Below are 21,271 nucleotides of genomic sequence, written 5' to 3' on the forward strand. Positions count from 1 at the left end.
AGTCATGTGCATATGGTATTCAAATGTTTTTATTTTCAAATTTTATCAACTTGTGTGTAATACAAATTTCTTAATATATTTATTACAAATTTAACATTAAAAAGCATTTTTGTTTTTGGTTATAAAATGTTTAGCCTTTTCCTTTACATTGCCATCTCTGAATATTTCATTTTCTGGTTTAACACGAAATGGTGCAAGCAGTTCCTTTGTCTTCTTTGCTTTACGCTGTATTTTATTATTAGCATACTTGTCTTTCTTATTATCTTTCAATAAACGTCTTGTCTAAAAGAAATAAATATATATATGTTATTATATCCATGGAAGACATTTATAATTTTTTTTTTTAATAATACCTTTGCTGGAGTAATATAAAATGGATTTTCCCACAGAGTTTCACCACAAAAACTTCCTTTAAAAATGCGAATCGGTTGCAAGACAAATCTTGGGCCTACAAATAAATTAAATAAATTAAAAATATAATTTTGAAAATAAAAATTTAATTTACCAATTTCAGCTATTGCACCATTCTCGTCTAATATTTGATAGTTCCTAAACCAAATTCTATTATCCAATACAGAGAAGTTTAAAACATTGTCAACGAATGGTTGACTCTTGGGATGATGATCTGGCACACCAAATATCTGTATAAACATTTCTCGTAACAGAGAATATTGAGGATGCGCATCAAAAGAATTGTCAAATGACAACAATGGCCGTGATCCTTTTAAGCAATTGCCAGTTAATTTTAGTTCAGCACTTGTAAATACTATAATAACAAATAATTAAAAAGATGTTCCAATTTGCATTATATTCAAATTACTTACTACTTTCCACATTAAATTTAATACTAGGCCCATTTGGCGAATTTGAAAACCACATGTATAAATCTCTTTGAAGTCTGCCATCAAATAAAATGCATTTATTACAGTGAGACATCTTGCACATCTAACAAAAACATAAATGTTATAACTATATTAAAGAATAAAATAAGGTAACATTTAAAAAAAGAGAATTTTTAATTCATCATACCTCGTTAACTACAAATAAATTTTCTTTTCGTTCCATCTTGTTTGCCGATTTAGCATGAGGCAACATTTTGATTATATCTTTCATCAAATGACGATGTTGGAAACTAATCCCACGAGTACCAAACACCAAAATCCGTTCTCTGTTTACCCATTTAGCCTAAAATAAAATGAATAATATAAAAGCTGTAATTGAATGTAATTGATATTGGTTTATTATACTATAGTTAGATAGTGAAATATTCTATCAACTGATCAGTTGTGAAATAGAAGTATTGTACATATAATAAAATAACAAAACTCCTAATAAATATTTTTAGTATGATGATAAATTAATAAAAATATTAAAAATTCTTATATATTGCTTATTGCTACAAGATTTTTAAGAAAATATCAGTTGATTTTTTCAATATCTTTATCAATCTAGCAAGACCAAATTTTTGCAATAGTAATTAGTAATTTTATACAAAAACTACTAAGTGAACATGATAATAAACAAATATTGTTAAGAGTCAATGAAATGATTTTTCATGGTTAACAATTTAAAACTAATAAAACTGTTAGAGTTAGTTATTAATAACTTCAATTAATTAAATATATATTTTTAACAACATATTTTACACATTTTTTTTTTTTTTAACTTAGGGGAAACTCTATTAGCATTACTTTCCCTAACTTGAATAGCTTAGCTATAAAATGAGAAATATTAAATGAGGTTTTGTTGTATTGAGTATACAAAGATATAACGCTGACATAATTTTCACATAAAATAAATTTAAGATAACAATGAAATAGTAAATCTATAATACCAAATCTTAAAAAAGGGCAACATACGATAATTGATGCATTTTAAACTCGCGGTTTAAAGAACGATCCATTGAACAGACAAGATTTAGTATTCAATTATTTTACAAGCACTACTGTTGTTAGAATAAAGCATGAATCGTATCTAGAGATGTGTGCGTCTATATGAGCAGAGAATAGTATAGAAGTAAAATTGAATTAAAAAACAAACCTTTTTGGTAACCGGTTCGTCTGAGCGTCGGACGAGGGGCAAAATCACCTTCGACTCATCTTCTTTTTTTACTACTTCCGTTTTTTGCTTCCTCTTCAAACCTTTCTTCGCCATTTTCAATAAAAATCAACAACAGTACCTACAACAGCTACAACACGTGCGATGTGTTTTGAGAATTTTATAATTTTGTATTTGACAGTGATAACGGAATATTATATTAGCATAGCACAAGATAACGTATCGTCTGTCTGCTCTGAGTACCAACGTAACTGAACCAACGCGTACCATAAAACAGGAGCGAAACATAATAAATAACGATTAAACACAGGTATTGATTACCTACGTCCTACGTTTTACGTGAGAAATAAGATTTATAGGACTATGAAGGTATGAAAGTACAGACTCCGACTACCAAATTCAATTTTGAAGTTACGTACTATATTATTTGCGGTCGCTGTAGTCGTCCATCAGAACGTTTCAAAAATTTCGATTTTCGTTAACGCTATATACCGAAAATTTACAGCGTTTCTAATGATATTTCGGTTTACGAAACTAACCACTAAAATAATAACAGTATTTCTGAATTCCACGCAATCTTCAGTTTTTTACACCGCTGTTGACTTACGAAAAAATATATAATAAATATCTCATCATTTTTCGCGATTCAATCGGTTGCACCGTCACAGTACCTATCACAAATAAGTATTTATGAGCATAGTACCTATATGTGATAAATTATAATGCAATAAAAACTATGCGGGACGTTTGAATCATTTATGTGGAACTACTAACTATTAACCTCCAAAATAAATCACGACTCACGAGTAGGTATTAGGTAAATAATTATAGACGCTCAATATTTCGAAAAGACTTTCGGCTTTTTATCACATTTTTTCATATAAATTCGGCATTAGCTGATGACGGCAACCTAAATAAAGTTACTATTACATTCATACAAGTTGCGATCTCGTCTCCGTTACTGCGGATCAAAATCGATTTAAAATATAAAAGATGTAAAATTCAAACGCGAAAAGCGCATGCATTTTACCATATGGTTTTTTTGTAGACGTTTAATTGATAATAATAACATTACACTTAATAAACAGATTTTAACGCTCGTGCTTAGATAGACCACGTATTTATACCGTACATATATAATAAAAATATAATCAATATATAAAAGCCTGAGTTAGGTGTAGTTATACACAATACATGATGCCATAGCCCATAGTGTAGACTGAGGATTCATGGAGGATACTAGATAATTAAGTTTATTATTATATTACCCATTGTATTAATATATTATGTAACGAGATTCCCATATTCAAAATATTTAAAATTCTGTAGCCAATATACTTATTAAATACCTATAGACTTGATACTGACACTGTGCTACCTACTGTAATGATTTAAAAAAATTAATCATAAACTCGAATCTAATATTTTGCGTGGGTATATCAAATAATAGCTGTAGTCCATACCCCCTGAATACTCTTGTTTATTTAATACCTAACTACGATTGATCAATTGAAACTTAAAAACTATTCTGATCAAAATGAAAAACAAAAACAATTTTATAAGTTTAATAATCACAAATACAATCGTACATTCGTACGTATATGTATATTGTTTAACACAAAAAAAATGCTTTTGGTAACTATTAGAGATTACTATTTTGGTAAAAACAATAACGAATTACCTGGTGTCTAACTTGAATTTAATATCATTATGATAATTAAAATGACGCGAAATCACTAACAGCGCAAGTATTATACATTTACAATGCAATAAATGTTTCTGTAGTATCGGAGTCTGATAACGAAATATTTAGATCAAGGTCATATGTAGGTATATGTTTACATTCAACATTCAACTATTGCAGTTAGATATAGATGATCATGGAACGATATAGTGTGTAGTTCATCGTAAGTTACAGGCTAACATTACGATTAGTGCACTAATGCACAATTTATGTACTTATAAAAATCGAATTTTGAATGCGGCACAAAAAAATAATGAGATATTAGATAATAATAAATAATATATATCAATACTTAATACTTATTGATATTTTTTAATATGCATGTTAGTTATTTGCATAATTTTTTCACTTAGTTATACACAATATTACTATTATTTACCAATATACATGACCATGACTAGTATAAAGCTTAGATTCTAAACATAGTTTATTGCTAGCTGCTAGGTAAGTTATTATTAATAATTACCTAAAAATTACCTTTCCTACCATAAATACGCCCTTATAGATTTCTGTAGTTCTGTATTAATCTATACTAAATATTATGGAAGTCAACATAATTATTATTATTATTATTATTAATCCACCTTAACCCTTAGGCTCTGACCCCCAGTACTCTGAAAATATTGTATTCTGTGGCTGGCGGGTGGTGCCAACAAGATAATATCTAGTTTAAATAAATTAATTAATTTGGTATTTTTATTTTCATAATATTTAAATCATGAGAAACAAATTTTACGCACCTATCTACTTACTGTAAATTATAATCTATTTTCACATGTTTGAGTGTTTGACGATTAGATATTCAGATGATGTATTGAGTTACACCTTACATAAAATTGAGTTCAATAAGATTTTATTAAACCAATAAATGTATATTATAATTCTAGAAGTTTGCGTAATGTTATTGAGTTGTAAAACCTAATTATTAATAGATAATGATAATTGATGGTTATAAAAAAATAAAAATATTAAAAGAAAAAATTACAAATAAATAACCAAATATTCTAGCTCATAAGTTAAATCTGCAGTAAAACGTATTACTAACTTTAACTTGAATTATCATCAGATTGTTTAAAGCAAGAGCCGTTTACAGAGTGCGGAATCAAGTCACTACCGTTGATAGTTCTAAGAAAACGATTTACAGCTGCTGAAGTGCTGACACCTTTAACTCTGAGTAATCTGCAGAGTAAACACTAAATTATTACAAATATTATAATTTACTATAGTTTCGTCATGTACTCATTCCCTAGGTCACGAAACATTTCACGTAAATACGTAACGTAGATCTTAGTTTGGAAATTAGTATACTATCTATTGAACACTTTAAGACCCTCAAGTGCCAACTGCCGATTTGACGAAGTAAGTTTAAATCTGCACCAGCCACCAGCGACGAATATTTGGCAAGGATATCTCACACCAGTCGTGAGAACTTTTAAGACAGAGATGTTGATTTTTTAATATGCACTTTGATCATTTTAAACAAAATATAAGAATATATAATATAATGCATATAATTATTGAATTACCTATATGAATTATGAATAAATTCTTGATATAAACCTTTATAACTTATTATGTTTAATAATTTATTAATGGGCAGCAACTTTGTTATGGTGAATAGGAATAGTCGCTAATTGGGAATCGGTAAACTGAAATGTCAACGAATTGGGATTCAGCAAATTTATCGACGTAGGAAGACTTATTGTGTAAACTTGATATAGAAACAATTCACTTGTAAAATTATTTGTTACTGGTACATTTCTGAGGATTATTGGCGAATATAAAATGTATCACAAATCAATGGAAAAATTAATATACTTGGCAATTATAACAATTTTAAGAATACTGGTGTTTCCACCACTGACCACTGCACCAGGAAAACATTAGTAGCGTGTATGTAATTCAGGGTACAACAAAAAAGGGAGAAATCAAAATATTTTAATATGATAACTATTGATAAATATTTATATACTTTGCGCATGGAATTTGAATATATTGTGAGTAAATTAGCCTATTTATCAATGGCATAAGAATATTATCTGCTATGTTAGTACAATACATTTTTTTACAGTATTCTAATTTTTAAGCGAGTTATTAGAATCACTTAAAAATTAACTATTAAAAATATGAGCCCTCGTGCTTTTCTGACCGGCCAGGCAATGGTCCCTGCGCGAGTCTCGACTGCCACGAACACAAATCGATATATTTCCCGAAATACGACGTCACGATGGGTTTCGGCAGTCGTCGGGACTCAGTTTATCATGCTTTATTTAAATAATTGCGGATCGTATAATGCTGCCTAGCTTTGTCTAAGACTAAGGTGGATTGAATAATTCTTATTAAAAACATCCACATATCAGCACATTCCTGCCAATTTTTATTTTAAAAACATTAGTGCGTACATATTATAGTCAAATAGGTATATAAACGCCCACAAATTACAGTACCTGTGCTGCATATTATGATGTATCAGTTCAGTATTTACACTACCTAGTGAGATTTTCAGTATCCAATATCCATAATATAATTAATACAAATTACAAACACAACTTATTATTAATTTAGAAAATAATCACGAAAAATACATTTTATATTTTTACCAATTAGTACATAATATAACCATCTATAATGGAGCAATAAGACAATAATCGTATAGAGACATAGGTGGACATTTGGGGGGGGGGAGATTAACCCCAACCTAAAAATGTCATTAGACCCCCAAAAATCTAAATTACTTTCGAAATATTATTATTACTAGGTACCCATATACAATAATTATCTGTTAATTTTTTGAAAATTGTAAAATAATATTTTACCAACATATACTGCTTATAAATGTTTATAAGCAAGTTACTATTGTATTAAACACATTTAGATTCCAGATAAATGAGATCCGATAACATTTATTATCGTACTTTAATATAATAGCATTTGTGTAATAATGCTAGTTATATATTTTTACATGCTGTTATTCATCTTTTTATCGCAAAACGTGTACCTATGTACATTATACACACATATAATACATTATAATGATTATTGTCCATTTGTATTTACATAACCTTATTAAATCAATATTTAAGAGTTTTGTCAGAAAATCAAACAGTATTCCCTGATTTGCAAAAACTATTTACAATAGCATTGACAATTCCAATCAGTTTGGCTACTTGCGAAAGAAGTCTTAGTCCAATGAAAAAAATTAAAACTTGGTTAAAGACATAGATGCTTCAGGATAGGTTCAGCGATCTTTCAATATTATTTATAGAAAAAGATTTGTCCAAAAATATTAAGAACGATGATATTTTAAATACCTTTGCCGATAAAAACAGATATTTGTTATCAAAATAAAATTAATCATTAATTATTTTCAAATTTATTTCGTTTAGTGTTTTTTTTTTATTACTTATACATATTAATATATTTTATTAGTAATATGTTGTAGTTGTATATAGAAAGAATAGTGCGGGGGCGAAGCCCCTGTCGGTCACTTTAGTTGAACTGTAATAGAGCCCCTAAAAATGTAACCAAAGTTCGCCCATGTATAGAGACTGGTTTTCATAAGTTTAAATAGTTTAATAATTTATTATTACATATACCTACTACAACGTGTGCACAAGACATCACATGGGCTTATGGCGAATAGACACTTCGATGATTGATGTCACTGGACTTTTGTTTTATTTTTATTATTATTATTATTATTACAATTATTATAATTAACTAAAAAAAAGAAAATATGATTTGAAGCTTTCGGCTTTTATTGATAAGGGTAATCGACAAAAATATTTGCTTACAATCTACAGAGCCCTGCGATGGTTAGTTAATCCAGCCCTGAGCTTAACTATAACCAATGTCTAATGTGCTAGAAAAGTGTGCTGTACACGACGAGTACGGTTACCGTAATTAATGAATATTAATCGTCATTCGTCAATAATGCTATTCAGGTGCCAGATGTTTATGAAACAAAGTTATATGCATTGTAATATCGCAACTCGATGACGAGATAAAACGTCGCCACTGATATCTAATATTTTGTAGTGAACAAAATCGTGACGATATCACACATCGTTAGGTAAAATGTAAAAAGTAAAATCTCCCGATTCTTTTTCACAATTTAAATGGTAACATTGCTCTGCTGAAAATTTACGAGAATTACCTTATACCAAGTGTGCAATTTCGTGGTCGACGACGTCGGCCGTGGTATTGGTATACAATTACAAAAATATAACGTGTATAATAATTATACCATTTACCGAGCCGCGGCTGGCAGAGCGCAGCGCACGCGGCACACCGCAGTCGCGATGTGCGCACTCGATCGAGTGATGGTAAGGCGACGAACGAAGGGAATCATCATAAGGTTAACCAACCCGCGGTGTATGTCGTCTGTACACCAACACGACCGACCATTAAGCGGCTAAGCGGTGGCAGTTGCTGCTGCTGGTCAATCGTTACGATATTATACATAAATATATTGTTCGTTCCGAGTAACGACTCACGATGACGACGGCACATTAATTATAATACAATATAATATATTATTATTAATTGTTACGAAGAGCGCGCGTTGGGTGACGCTATTACACAACAATTTACACCTACATCACAGTGGTTCCAAAACGGTGGAGATACCAGCTGCACCATTGGCGCTCCAAGTCTCCGCACGTTCTTCGGTGGTCCGCATTTGGATATCACCGCCGATCTGAGTGGATTCTGTCCAATAGATCACGACATCCATCACTGTCCATCAGTCATCGGTATTCGGTACGACAACAATAATAAAATTTCGATAATATTATTGATTATAATACGCACGGTGGAGACATTCTCAGAGAGCGCATTATTCTTCTGAAGACATTGGTTTGGCGGGACCGGTGAAAGTTTGCCGAAGGGGCAGGTAGGGGTCTCAGCCGTCGCCCGACGACCCACTGACGACGTCGGCAGCGGGTACGCGCCCACTTGTTAGTTGTTAGTTGTCGTACTGCCACGCGGGCCTTCTGTTCCGCGGTTCCGCTGAGTAGTCGCACGAAAGCTCAGCAAAAATAATTCACGGTGGTAAATGTAATATACACGTATATAGTAGTAGTGGTATATTACTATATATACACATTATACGGAAAACACGGTATCGAGACCCGCCGAGGTTGGCAACAGTGCGGCCCGATATTGCATGTACCGATCGGTGATCATGCGTGATTTCGTTCACCGAAGAACATCTTCGCCGCCGCCGTTTGCGTCGTTACGTCTTTAGCGCCGCCGAAAGCGCTGCCTCCGTCGTGCCGTCCCGCACGCACCACCGTTGTCCGTCGCTCTTCGGACCGATTTCGTGTTTTGCCTTCGAGCTTTTTCCGTATTCCATGTCCGAGGCACGTCCAAGCAAGTCCGCCGTGTAAGTTTCCCGGGCCACTGAAGCCAATCAAATTTGGAGGTCTGGGAACCATGGACGCCTAAGAAGAACTGTAAGTGATTTGTTGTTGTTGTTGTTCTTATTATTATTGTTCTTTTTGTACTTCTTGTTCTCCTTGTAGTTCTGTGCGCTTTTTACGCCGTGTACAGAGTCGTTGCTGGTGCCAAATGAACCTGGGATTTCGTATTAAATAGTTTTTTAATTATTAACAATACCACAATTATTATCTGAGTATTTTCTTGGATCTGTCACTCATACGCAATAGTCTCCTACACACTGTCGATGCAATCATCATTCGTATAATACTTTTTTGTTTTCTTGTCGATATTTGTGACGTACCGATTAAACGTCTCTGCTGTCAAACTGATCCACAAGTTAATTAAGTCTTGGTGTTTATATGTTTTACCTGTTCAGGGCTCAGTGTATGGTTTTTGTGCATAGGCTTCCAAAAAAAATTATTTAATCTTTACCCATCTGTTATTTAATTAACACAAGCAAAGATAAGAATGATAATTGTTGATAGTTAACTAATTTCACTTTATGCCTTGCCTGTTTGTATACCCACCTAGTCATCTCAGTGCTCTGTCATAATTTTGATTTCAACCAAATCAATTAAAATGTACAAGGTTAGGTACCCAACAGATAAGTGTAATTGTATCCACTGATACTATAAGTCATTACTCAATTACCTAGTAGTTTTTATCATTTTTAGAAGAATATATGTAATCAATTTATTTGTAATACAATTTTAATGTTTAAATACCTATTTAGTTTTTATAAGTTGAGCGATAAGTTCAAAAAGATATTCTTGCTTAAATCGATGTTTTAAATTGTATTGTTTGAACAAACCAAAACAAAATATTAATGTATCTTTACTACTAATCATATTTTGTTTCTAATTAAATAACTAGGAGCTTAAATGTATATCAGTTTATTACTTGGTTATTATGGTTAACATAATGGTTTTATAAATTTAAGGTATATTTCTGGAAAAAAAATTAATGACAGAATATTTTTCATTATTTTGTTATTTTTTACTAAAACATCACTTGCTAAAGTTTTATAGGTATATTTGATGTTTGATGTTTTGAATTCAGTTGATCAAATTAGTACCTATCAAATGATAACATGTTTTTACTACAAATTTTATATTTTTATCATATATTTGATATGATTTAGTCATTGTATGTTAAAATGATTTTTAAAGTAGATAGTATTGAACATATCTTTTTGTTTATTTCTGATAGTTAATGATTAATTGCTATTATTGTTAATGACTAGAAATTAATTTTTATTTTTTCAGAGATACTTGCAGTTACTGAATTTATAAACATGAACCACTTAAAAGATAGAAAGCCTAGTAGGCCTGATATTCAAGAAATTTTATCTAGAATGAAGAGTCGATTTAGCAATGAAGGAGATTCAGATAATGATGATATGGCTAATGAAGAAAATATGGTGACAACAAGTGTAATTGAAACTACTATAAAAGAAGAATTTCCTGTAGCAAAAAGTCCAGATGATGAGATTGCAGAACTCATGCTAAAATTAAATGGACAAGTGGATGAAGAGTTAGTAGCTAGTATTAGATCTAGAAAGAAAATGTATGAAAACCAATCTGAAGTCGATAGTACGTCAACTACAAATAATTCTGATGAAACCGAACATGAAAAACCTAGAATCATCTTGACATTGAGACCAAATGAAAATAAACCTGATTCTTATGTGAGTTCTAGCAATCTTACCGATTATAGTTCTAATAGCCCAAAAAGAAAAAAACAAATCAACAATGTTAACCCTGAAGTTATACCTCTCAAAAGATCTTCAAGAAGGTCTAACAACAGTAATCAATCAGTGTTGAAATCTGCTATTGCTCGAAAAGAAAGAACGTTCAGTATTGTTGTAAATTCAAAAAAAAAATCACCTAAGAAAATAAAAATAGAGCCAAATGAAGTTAATGTTGTTCCTGTTAGTACAACACAACCTCCAATTGAAAAAGAAAATGAGAATATTAAAGATGTAAAAATCAAAGAGGAAGTAAATGAAGAAATTACTATAGATCATAAAAAAAAAAAAAAGAAGTTCTTTAGAGGTGGAAGATATAATATTTTTAAAAAAAAAATAGTACAAAAAGAACGTCAAAAAATTAAAAAAGCTATTTGTAATCAAGTGAACTCTGATATTACAAATTTTGACGCAGACTCATCAGAAACCAACTCAGAAAGACATTCTATTTCAGGTATATTGTTTGGATTGAATTTAATTTTTATATAATATACTCACAATATTGAAATGTATTGTTTTCAGTTTGTAGTGATATAGGCACATTAATATCTAGTGAAAGAAATGATCAGGACGATATGGATACCATTATTTCAACCATTGATGCTGAAGGTATAATCATTTAAATATAATTATAGATTAAAATACAAGTCAATTATGATATAAACAGGCCATTTATTTGATACTCATTCACTTTGCTTTCACATTAATATAGATATATGGACATTTTATCCGTAAAATAGTATTGCCAATAAAAATACTTATTGTTGTCAATTATATTTACAGCCTATAGTAAAACATAACCTTGACCAGGCTCAGTCTTTGCTGATCTTGATTTATTGATAATTAATTATTAATTATTATTTATAAATTTAAGATGGATACTCATTTGGTATATTGTGATTTATTTACTGCATACAATCAAATTAAAATATTTATAAATATTGTTTTTTTTAATTGGTAATGATGTAATTCATATTTTATATTTAACACATTATTTTTATAGATAAAATACATGACAGTGGGCTTGAAATACAAGAAATTCATTTATGTCTGTGTCAAGAAAATATTCAAGTGGTAATAGTTGATGAAGGAAAAATTACCTGTAAAGCTCATGATTGTATAGATGGAAAAGTTTATGCATGTAAGAATTTGGCTTCTCACTTAGATGAATATGGCAACATGCCTATGTTAAGAGCTAATGTTGCTCTACCTTATGTCACATACTGTGAACATCATATGAGACGCTTCTTTTTACACCACAGTTGCCCACGTTGTGGACGGTTTTGCTCGGAGGTAAAGTATATTTTTTATTATTTATTTCTTGCAATAATATTAATATATAAATATTACTGTTGATATTTAATTTTATTAACAGGAGTTGAGATTTATATTAATTATGACTGTTTTTTAACTTAATTTCTAGGGAATATTTATGATGTGCAAAAATAAACATTTTTTCCACATTGGTTGCCATCAAAATGATAGGGGTTGTTTACATTGTGGTGACCCTGATGTGTATGATTTTGAACTAAAAAAAATTGTAATTCCATCTAAGAAACAAACCCAGCATAGAGAAGATTTTAAATCACATGTTACTGTTGAAGTGGGAAAATTAAAGTTGAGCACTCTCGACTGTCCACCAGAAATTGATATTTATACATTTTCTAAATACTTGCAACAACTTAAAGATGAAATTGTTGATACCAAACGCACTAAGTAAGTCATTAAAAAATAATTTTACAATATTAGTTATTAATAAGTAAGTAAGTTTTGTGGTGTATTGGTTGAGAGGTATAGTATACTGAGTATACTGTATACACTCACTTCTCTAGTTTTTTCTTAAATGTTTGATAATACCTGGGTATTATCTGGATATACTGCTATTATACCTACCCTATTAGAATTTTCAATTACAAAAACTAAATATTCTGTAATAATTTGTGATTTTCAATCCTAAGAGGTGATTTACTATTTAGTAATTATTAAGTGATTATCAAAAAATATTTTGAAAACCAATGACCTTTTATCTACTTAATACCATTAATAAGTATATTCATTTTTTTCATTTTTCTGAATTTAAGTTTTAAAAAATAGAAAAATAAATTTATATGTATTATGTAATTCTTTTCATTGGTTTTTATAATTTTTATTTGAAAAATAACAATAAATATAATATACTAAAGACCATCTTCTGAGATAAGTATATTCATTGAGAAGCAAATACTTCTTAATATAATAACTAAATACATTTTATGTGTATTTATTATAAAAATGTGTAGCTAAATTAAAATAAATTTCTTACATTAATCTAAACAGCAAACAGTAATTAGTAACCCTTTTATATTATTATTATTATTATTAGAAAATATACGTTACTTTTAATTGAATAATTTTTAAGAGTGATTTATAATAAATAAATTAAAATATTATATTTGTTACTTATAAGAAGGAATAATTTATTTATGTTTATTTATAATCAATGGTATTTGAAATACGAATGTTTTTACTAAATTTTGTAATTTTATTAAATAGGCATTCAGTTCAAGGACTTTATGAAGCTTGCAAATCAAATAATATAAAAAGTGTTTTATCAATTTTAGGTAAACTTATTCTTAACACAATTACTATTTTTTGTTAAGTTTTATCATTTTTAATCAATTGTTTAAATATAGGGGCGAAATGCAATCTTATGTATACTTTTCCTAGTAACCATAACCGAACAGCACTGCATATTGCATGTAGACAAGGAAACCTAATGGTTGTATACATATTATTAAAAGCCGGTGTTGATCCAAACCAAGTTGATGACAAAATGAAATCCCCAATGAGGATGGCTGCTAAAAGTGGTCATAGCGATATTGTTCAATATCTCATCAACTTTAATGGTAGCCCTGAAATCAAAGTAATATTGAAATTCAAATTAATTTCTTATAAAATAAATAATAATATTCTTATTGTGTTGTTATTCATCAATTATCAATTATTATTTTAGGATATACAGGGTATGACCGCACTTCATTTGGCTGCTAAGAATGGAAAGTTAGAATGTTGTAAGATTATATTAAATTATCAACCTTCTATGGTAAATTGGAAAGATAATGGAGGATGGACTCCTCTTGTTTGGGCTTGTGAAAATAGTCATATTGATGTCGTGAAGTATAATAAATACAATATTTTAATTTAATTGTTTTATATTAATTTTAATATAAATTTAGGTTTTTTACTACATATAAACCAAATACAAGGATATCAGATGATGAAAATAATGTTGCATTACATTGGGCAGCAATTTCTGGATGCCTTGAAGTTGTTAAATGTTTGGTGGAGTATGATTCCGAAGTAAATATGTTCAATGAAGCTGGGGAAACTGCACTGTAAGTATCTGTTGATACATTTTTTTTTTTTTTGCCTGATTCAACTGCATTAATTTTTTTTGTTAATAATTTTTAGGCATATTGCTGCTCGTAAAAATGCTGTAGACATAGTATCATTTCTATTAGATAAAGGTGCTATGGCTTGGCATAAAAACAAAGGGAAAAAAAGACCAATTGACCTCTGTCTTCCAAATTCAAAATGCTATAATATATTAAAAAATGTTCTACCAGAACAACGTAAACCAGTTACTGTTATTCCTCCTTTAAACACTGTTAAGTTAAATTATACTGAATCAGAACTTAAGCCCAAAACACCTGTTGTAAAAACCACTCCAGTTATTATATCTGAGTAAGTAAACTATTACTTTTTTAATTATTTGTTAATTTTCCTGTAATTATTAACTGTAATATATGTTTATACAGAGATATATCTCATGGCTGTGAAGATAATCCTATCAGGTGTGTAAATGAAATTGATGATGAATTACCTATTGATTTTACATACATCAAAGAAAACTGTTACGATGTTGGGAACTATGTTGATTCCGCCATGTCTCATATAGCTGTGAGTTACTACTTATATAACATTTTAGTATGAAATGACAAGTAATTAAAATAAATCTTATTTTAGAGCTGCAATTGTGATGGTGCTTGTAATACAAATGATTGTAAATGTGTATTAGCTAACGGTGACTGTTTGTATGATGAAAATGGGCGCTTGAATTCAGAATTTGATTATTTTAGTAAGTATTAAACAAAATCTATTAGATATTTTAAAGAATAGATATTAACTTCAATATAATTTTTATATCAGATCCAAGTGTTATATTATATGAATGTAATTGGCGCTGTAGATGTCATAAACAACTATGTGGCAACAGAGTTATACAAAAGGGTATTAAAGTAAAATTAGAATTGTATAAGCATAAAGATATGGGTTGGGGAGTAAGAACGCTACAACCAATACCTAGAGGGACTTTTGTGTGCGAGTATGTATTCTAATTATTTGACTAAATAAAATTAATAATTATCAATGTACTTCAATACTTCAATTTAAAAATATGATTTATGTTTTAAGGTATATTGGTGAAATAATTACAGATCAAAAAGCAAATGATTTAAAAGAAGATTCTTATTTATTTAATTTAGAAAATCCTGTAAGTTAAATATGAATCTAATGGTTAAAAACTTGTAATTTAATTTTTAGAGCTACAAAGAAAATAACTTTTTTTAACTCATTTTAGGGAGCTACTGAATTATATTGCATTGATGCCTATAACTATAGCAATGTGTCACGTTTTATTAACCATTCGTGTGATCCAAATCTAATGTCTGTTCGATCATTTATCAATCATCATGATAAAAGGTTTCCTAGAATAGCATTTTTTGCTGTCCAAGATATAAAAAAAAGTGAACAGTTAAGGTAATACTTCAAAAACTTGTATAATTTTGTAATATATTAGTGCAGCGGTCTTCAACCTTTTTGGACTCGCAACCCAATATTTTAGACCTGCATTTTTCACGACCCATTTAAGTTTTGTAGAATAACAAAAAACAAGCTTAAATTGCTTAATACTTTGTATCAGTACTATGATAACTGAATAAATAAAAATTAAATTTTTATTTTAAAAATAAGACCCAATTTTAAAGCTTACACAACCCAAAAATAGGTTGCGACCCATGGGTTTAAGACCACTGTATTAGTTCATACCAAGTATGTCAAACACAAAGTATCAACAAACAAATAAAACAAATTAATTGTTAATTAGACACTTAAATATTGTTAAAATCAAAAATGAATTAGAATTAATAATTGTTTGATAATATTTAATATTTCGTTTTTACCATTAACTTTTCTATTTTGGGAAAATTTTATTTGACAGAGCTATTTCTAATACAGAATTAAATAAAATGTTTGTTGACTTAGATCAAACAGGAGACTTTTTGCTATTCATTAATAAAATCAGTTGCTCACATTATTAAATACTACTAAAAAAACGTTAAAATTATTAAAATGAATTTATATCAAAAATATCTACAATATCAGTTATTTTTGGGAGAGTACATATACATTTTACATAAAATGTACTTTACTAAATTATATCTTTATCTAACATTATAAAAAAATAGTTATAAAATAAATATCATATAATATATTAATTTTTTTAATCTTTTTATTTTTATTTAATTTTCTTTTGATTCTGTTGGCCACTGGCTGTATATAAAAAAAAAAAATAAGTTGAAGGTTATGTGTTTGACATAGCCTGGTGTAGACAATAAATATAAATATTTTTTATTTTATAATTTTAGTTATGATTATGGAACTGCTTTTTGGAAAGTGAAGAGCGGCTTTTTCACGTGTAAATGTGGTAAATCTAACTGTAGTTTTTCTGATGAAACCATCAAAAACCTCCAAATTGATTCAGATAATGAAGACATAGAACCAGATGAAAATTCTGAAAAAAATGAAATTCCTGATGATAAACTATTAGTTCAAGAAGTGCCTGAGACCAATAAGACAGTTCGTAACACGTTGCGTCAAAGAACTAGATTATCTGTATCTATTAATTCATTAAAAAAAAAAACGGACTGCTTAAGTAATGAAAGTTTATTAATGACTGTAAACAGTATTCAACAAAATGATTCCAAAGGGACCAACATGATATCCACGCCTAAAAATAAGTTACTCGGAAAGACTAAAACTATTAGTTTAAGTAGTGCTATAAAAAACAAAGAATCCCATACAAATGAATCCAAACAGTTGTTAAAGGTAACTGATAAACGATTGTCAAAAACTACTGGATCAAAATTAATACAAAATAAATTAAAACAAGTTGTTTTAAAAAAAGGTTTAGGTGATAAATTGTCAAATGGAAACTCTGGTCCATCAATAAGTAAAAAAATATTTTCTGGAAAAAAATCATCAGTAGATACTACTGAACAAGGCAAACTTTGCAATGGTAATAAAGTGTCCCAGGGATCAACAAAATTAAACAAAAATAAAGCTATTAAAACATATGTATTAAGACGTAAAGCATTGAATCCTAATAAAAAAAATATTTTTAATATGTTAACTGATGGCACTTCTCGAAATAATGTTAACAAATGTAGTAGATTAATAAACAATACTAAGGTTATTATTTCCTCTGATACTTCAAATAGTAACTTTAAAATGACTCGAGATTTAAAGAAAAGTGATCAGTTAATAAACTTTATTAAAACTGAACGAATTGGTGAAGAATTTAAAACCAAATCAAACTTAGTTAATGGACAACGTAAGCTTGAGCGGCCAAGAACATCTGCATCCGAAGAAGTCAAAGTAGAACCTAATGATGAATTATATATTATAAATGGTTGTAATGATGAAAGCTTTCTCTATACTGATCAAGATAGTTGGTCCTCGAAGGGATGACTGAAATGACTGTAACAATGATGACAACATTTAAATAAATAATTAACTATTAAAAGTTGAACCCATAATGATACTTCTTTGAGAGATTACTTAAAATTTATTAACATTCTTGAAATTAATAGACTGATAATTTCTATTCAATTTTTAACTTAAAAGTTAATTATTATCAAAAGTACCTATTGACAGTGATAATTGTAATTGATGCAGCAATATACCATAAGATATTTAAAATTAAAATCAAATTATTTTAAAAATTTTAATGACTGAATATCTAACTTGATTTTATAAATTACTGATTGTATAGAATAATAATTAATATTATTGATTTCATTTTTTAAATACCATTTAAATTAAAACTTGAAATTTCTTATATTTTAATATTATATAGAAGTAGTTCAAATTTGATAAAGCAAAAATTGAACCACTAGAAATTTGAAATATGTATATATAAACTATCAACATTTCATAAAGTTGTATAATTTATTGAAAATTAGTTCATTGTGTAAATGACATAAAAAATTTATATTTATATTATTGCATAAGTTTGTTTTGTATTTTTGGATGGAATGCAACTCTAGTCATTTGGTCTTCCTAATTTAATTTAGTTAAGTTTATATATTTGAATCTTAAACCTTTTATTTATATTTATTTTTTAATTTTTATAGTATTGTACCATATTAGTTTTGACATTATTGTTTAATTACTTATATTTGTAAATATAATATTAAGTCTTTAAAAATTGTATCATCTTAAAATGTGTAATGTTTTTGTTTTAAAAACATTTGATATTATTGTATAATGTTTTATCTTAATTTTTGAAGTGTTCATTAGATAGGTTATTTAAGCATATTGTCATATTTTCTTATAACATAACCAATGATATTTGTACATTTTTTCATTGTGTTGATTTGTTATGTACATGATAGCCGATAACAGTTGATTGTTGATTTTGATTACTTTTAAGTTTATTGTTGTTGTAGTTATAATTAATAGCTACTTTTTTGTTGATTTCATTATGTGCGGAGAAAAATTTTAAATACAATTTCTGTTCATCATTTTTTTTTTTAATGTATTCATATACATGCCAATTTTTAGCCAAAGAGTGAACTTTTTTAGTACAATATAAATAAATGTTTTGATAGCATCATTTTTTTTTAAATAAACTGACCATTTGTATTAATTTAAATCAACATAAATTTGTAATGTATTTAACAACAATAATATTATATTTTTAAATTATAAAAACTGCAATAACTATCTATGTGATTATTTATTATCAATTAATCTATGTATGTTTTATCAGCTAAAGCTATTAGATGTTTGATTATGTAGATATTGTTTGGTGAATGTTATGGTAAATCTCTTATTCTCCAAGGCAAAAATTAGTGAATTAAAATTATACCTACATAATAATGTGTCAATTTGGTGTAACTATTGACTTATTATATAAAAATAATAATTTATTTTAAAGTATTTTTCTATTCAAATTATCCATTGAATTCATACATGTAAAATTTAATATTTTAATTAAATTAATGATTTTTAAATTTTTGTAAGATGGTTTAATATAAAACCATCAAAACTTTTACAAGATGATTATCCGTCTTGTATTTAAAATAATAAACGCGGACATTTTGCGCAGTCGGATAATAATAACCTAACCTTTTGTAGGCCTGCTATAATCGAGTACTAAATAAGCCATTCAATTTAAACATTTTTTGATAAACATGATTATATAATATAATAATAAGACATAAATAAAATATAAAAAGATATAGTGAACCATATCAATGAATTAAAAAAAAATTAATTTAATAATAACTTAGAAAATATATAGTTGTAGAATTGATTTCAAATAGTAAACAACAATTTCAAACTTGAAATTTTAGATATAAAAAGAGACGCATAACATAACTTTGTTTAACTGTATGAAAACATCAAAAAAAATTTGACATTGTCCAGTAAATAAATATTTTATAGATATTATTGTACACAGTTATTTTTTAATTGTGAGAAAAAGTGTCTCACTCATGTTTCAAAATTTAGTATTGATGTGAAACGTTTTAGTTACCTAGTTCATTTTCAAGACAAGATGAAATAACTTTAGTCAGCCTAATTGACCAAACATCACAAGTCTCCAACGTTCGTTACACTAATTAATCATTTCAAATAACGTTTAAACAAATTCGCAGATCCGGGTATTTTTTTTTTAAACCTTAAATATTAAAATTTATATTTTGTTTTCTTTCATAAAAAAATTAAGATTTACAAATATAGGTACGTATCGTAATGTCAAAAAATCAAAATCGATCAAAAGTACTAGTGATACTTTTCTACACGCACATTTCACATTCTCTCCATGATATTCAGTCTTAATAAATTTTCAGTGTTTATTACTTTTGTATGGAATTTTAAAAATATTGCCGGTTAAATCGAAGACAACGCAGCATTATACAAGAAGTAGACCTTTACTTATGTGCCACCGACTACACCATTCGAACTTTTCGAAACTACTAACTATACACTCGATTTTGCAGCCCGCAAGTTTACTCACTTTGGCATTGACTCAACGGATAAGTGTAATGTATCGATCCATTAATAACTTTATTGAGGTATGTGAATATCATTTCAAATTTATTAAGACGCATATTCTCGTTGATTGGACCTATCCTATCGTTTATATTAGCTCACACTGTAAAATTTAAACGAATTGTATTTTTCGAGTCTGTTATTCTAAAATTATCGAGCATAGTGTATAGTGAAGGTATGTATTAGTGATAAAATCAAAAAAATCAAGACGGAAGCAGAGTACTATTACATCGAACAGATGTGATGAAGATACACAATTAGAGTGGTACATTTTTGATTATATTGCTCAAAAATGTAGTTGTATATTCACCCAAAATTTTAAATCAATTTGCAGAGTACAGCACGTATATAAAATAAATGGTCGAGAAAGCATCACCAAAAAATTAATTAAGAACATCAATTTCGTATTTTTGTCCCTTGTACTGGGCGTCATAGACAATGCCCTTTGTATGATTTAAAATTAAGACGCCTTTAGGACAGGGCCTACTTGGCTTATACGTTAATCCGCAACTTATTATTAGAAATGATTAATTACATAAGAATAAATGAAAACTATAGTCCATAATTAATTCAATATTTGATTAATTAAAAATAGGTACTTATAGGTATAAAACAAAAGAGAATATGGACAATTATAAGTAGATAGGTACCGCTATAATATAAATGAAAAAAAAATCATCTGAATCCATATTTTTTTATGATTTTCTTTTTCTTTTTTTTCTTCAACGTTTTGAGTTTGATTGTGAAAATATTTATATTTTTAACATTAAACATATGAATATTCAACAAAATTATTTAACTTTTTAAAACTTTACACGACTACATACAAATATAACTCTATAAATAATTTCTTTAGGTTTTGTGTAATGAAAATGTAGGTATTATATTTCTATAGTATAGTGTCA

The 21,271-nt window shown here is 28.3% G+C and overlaps 2 protein-coding genes across 2 annotated transcripts; one reads left to right on the top strand and one right to left on the bottom strand.

Annotated features, from left to right (window-relative positions):
• Positions 1–56: 56 nt before the first annotated feature.
• Positions 57–2,154, bottom strand: LOC112594790 (ribosome biogenesis protein BRX1 homolog). Its single transcript, XM_025339794.1, has 6 exons — positions 2,041–2,154; positions 1,030–1,185; positions 825–945; positions 506–766; positions 354–448; positions 57–282 (listed from the first exon to the last, which is right to left on the bottom strand). Exons 1-6 carry the CDS (start codon positions 2,152–2,154, stop codon positions 97–99), a joined length of 933 nt encoding a protein of 310 aa, XP_025195579.1. The 3' UTR covers positions 57–96.
• A 5,753-nt stretch (positions 2,155–7,907) lies between these two features.
• Positions 7,908–18,045, top strand: LOC112598555 (histone-lysine N-methyltransferase EHMT2). The gene is made up of 16 exons (XM_025345105.1): positions 7,908–9,258; positions 10,510–11,445; positions 11,514–11,600; positions 11,995–12,284; positions 12,415–12,707; positions 13,524–13,591; positions 13,664–13,893; positions 13,984–14,147; positions 14,207–14,365; positions 14,442–14,714; positions 14,789–14,930; positions 14,997–15,108; positions 15,180–15,354; positions 15,444–15,522; positions 15,610–15,788; positions 16,676–18,045. Exons 2-16 carry the CDS (start codon positions 10,539–10,541, stop codon positions 17,775–17,777), a joined length of 4,260 nt encoding a protein of 1,419 aa, XP_025200890.1. The 5' UTR covers positions 7,908–9,258; positions 10,510–10,538; the 3' UTR covers positions 17,778–18,045.
• The last annotated feature ends 3,226 nt before the right edge of the window (positions 18,046–21,271 follow it).

The sequence above is a fragment of the Melanaphis sacchari genome, unplaced genomic scaffold (assembly GCF_002803265.2).
Source record: "Melanaphis sacchari strain LSU unplaced genomic scaffold, SCAv2.0 Contig0_pilon_pilon, whole genome shotgun sequence".
In the NCBI taxonomy this organism is placed as follows: Eukaryota; Metazoa; Arthropoda; class Insecta; order Hemiptera; family Aphididae; genus Melanaphis; species Melanaphis sacchari.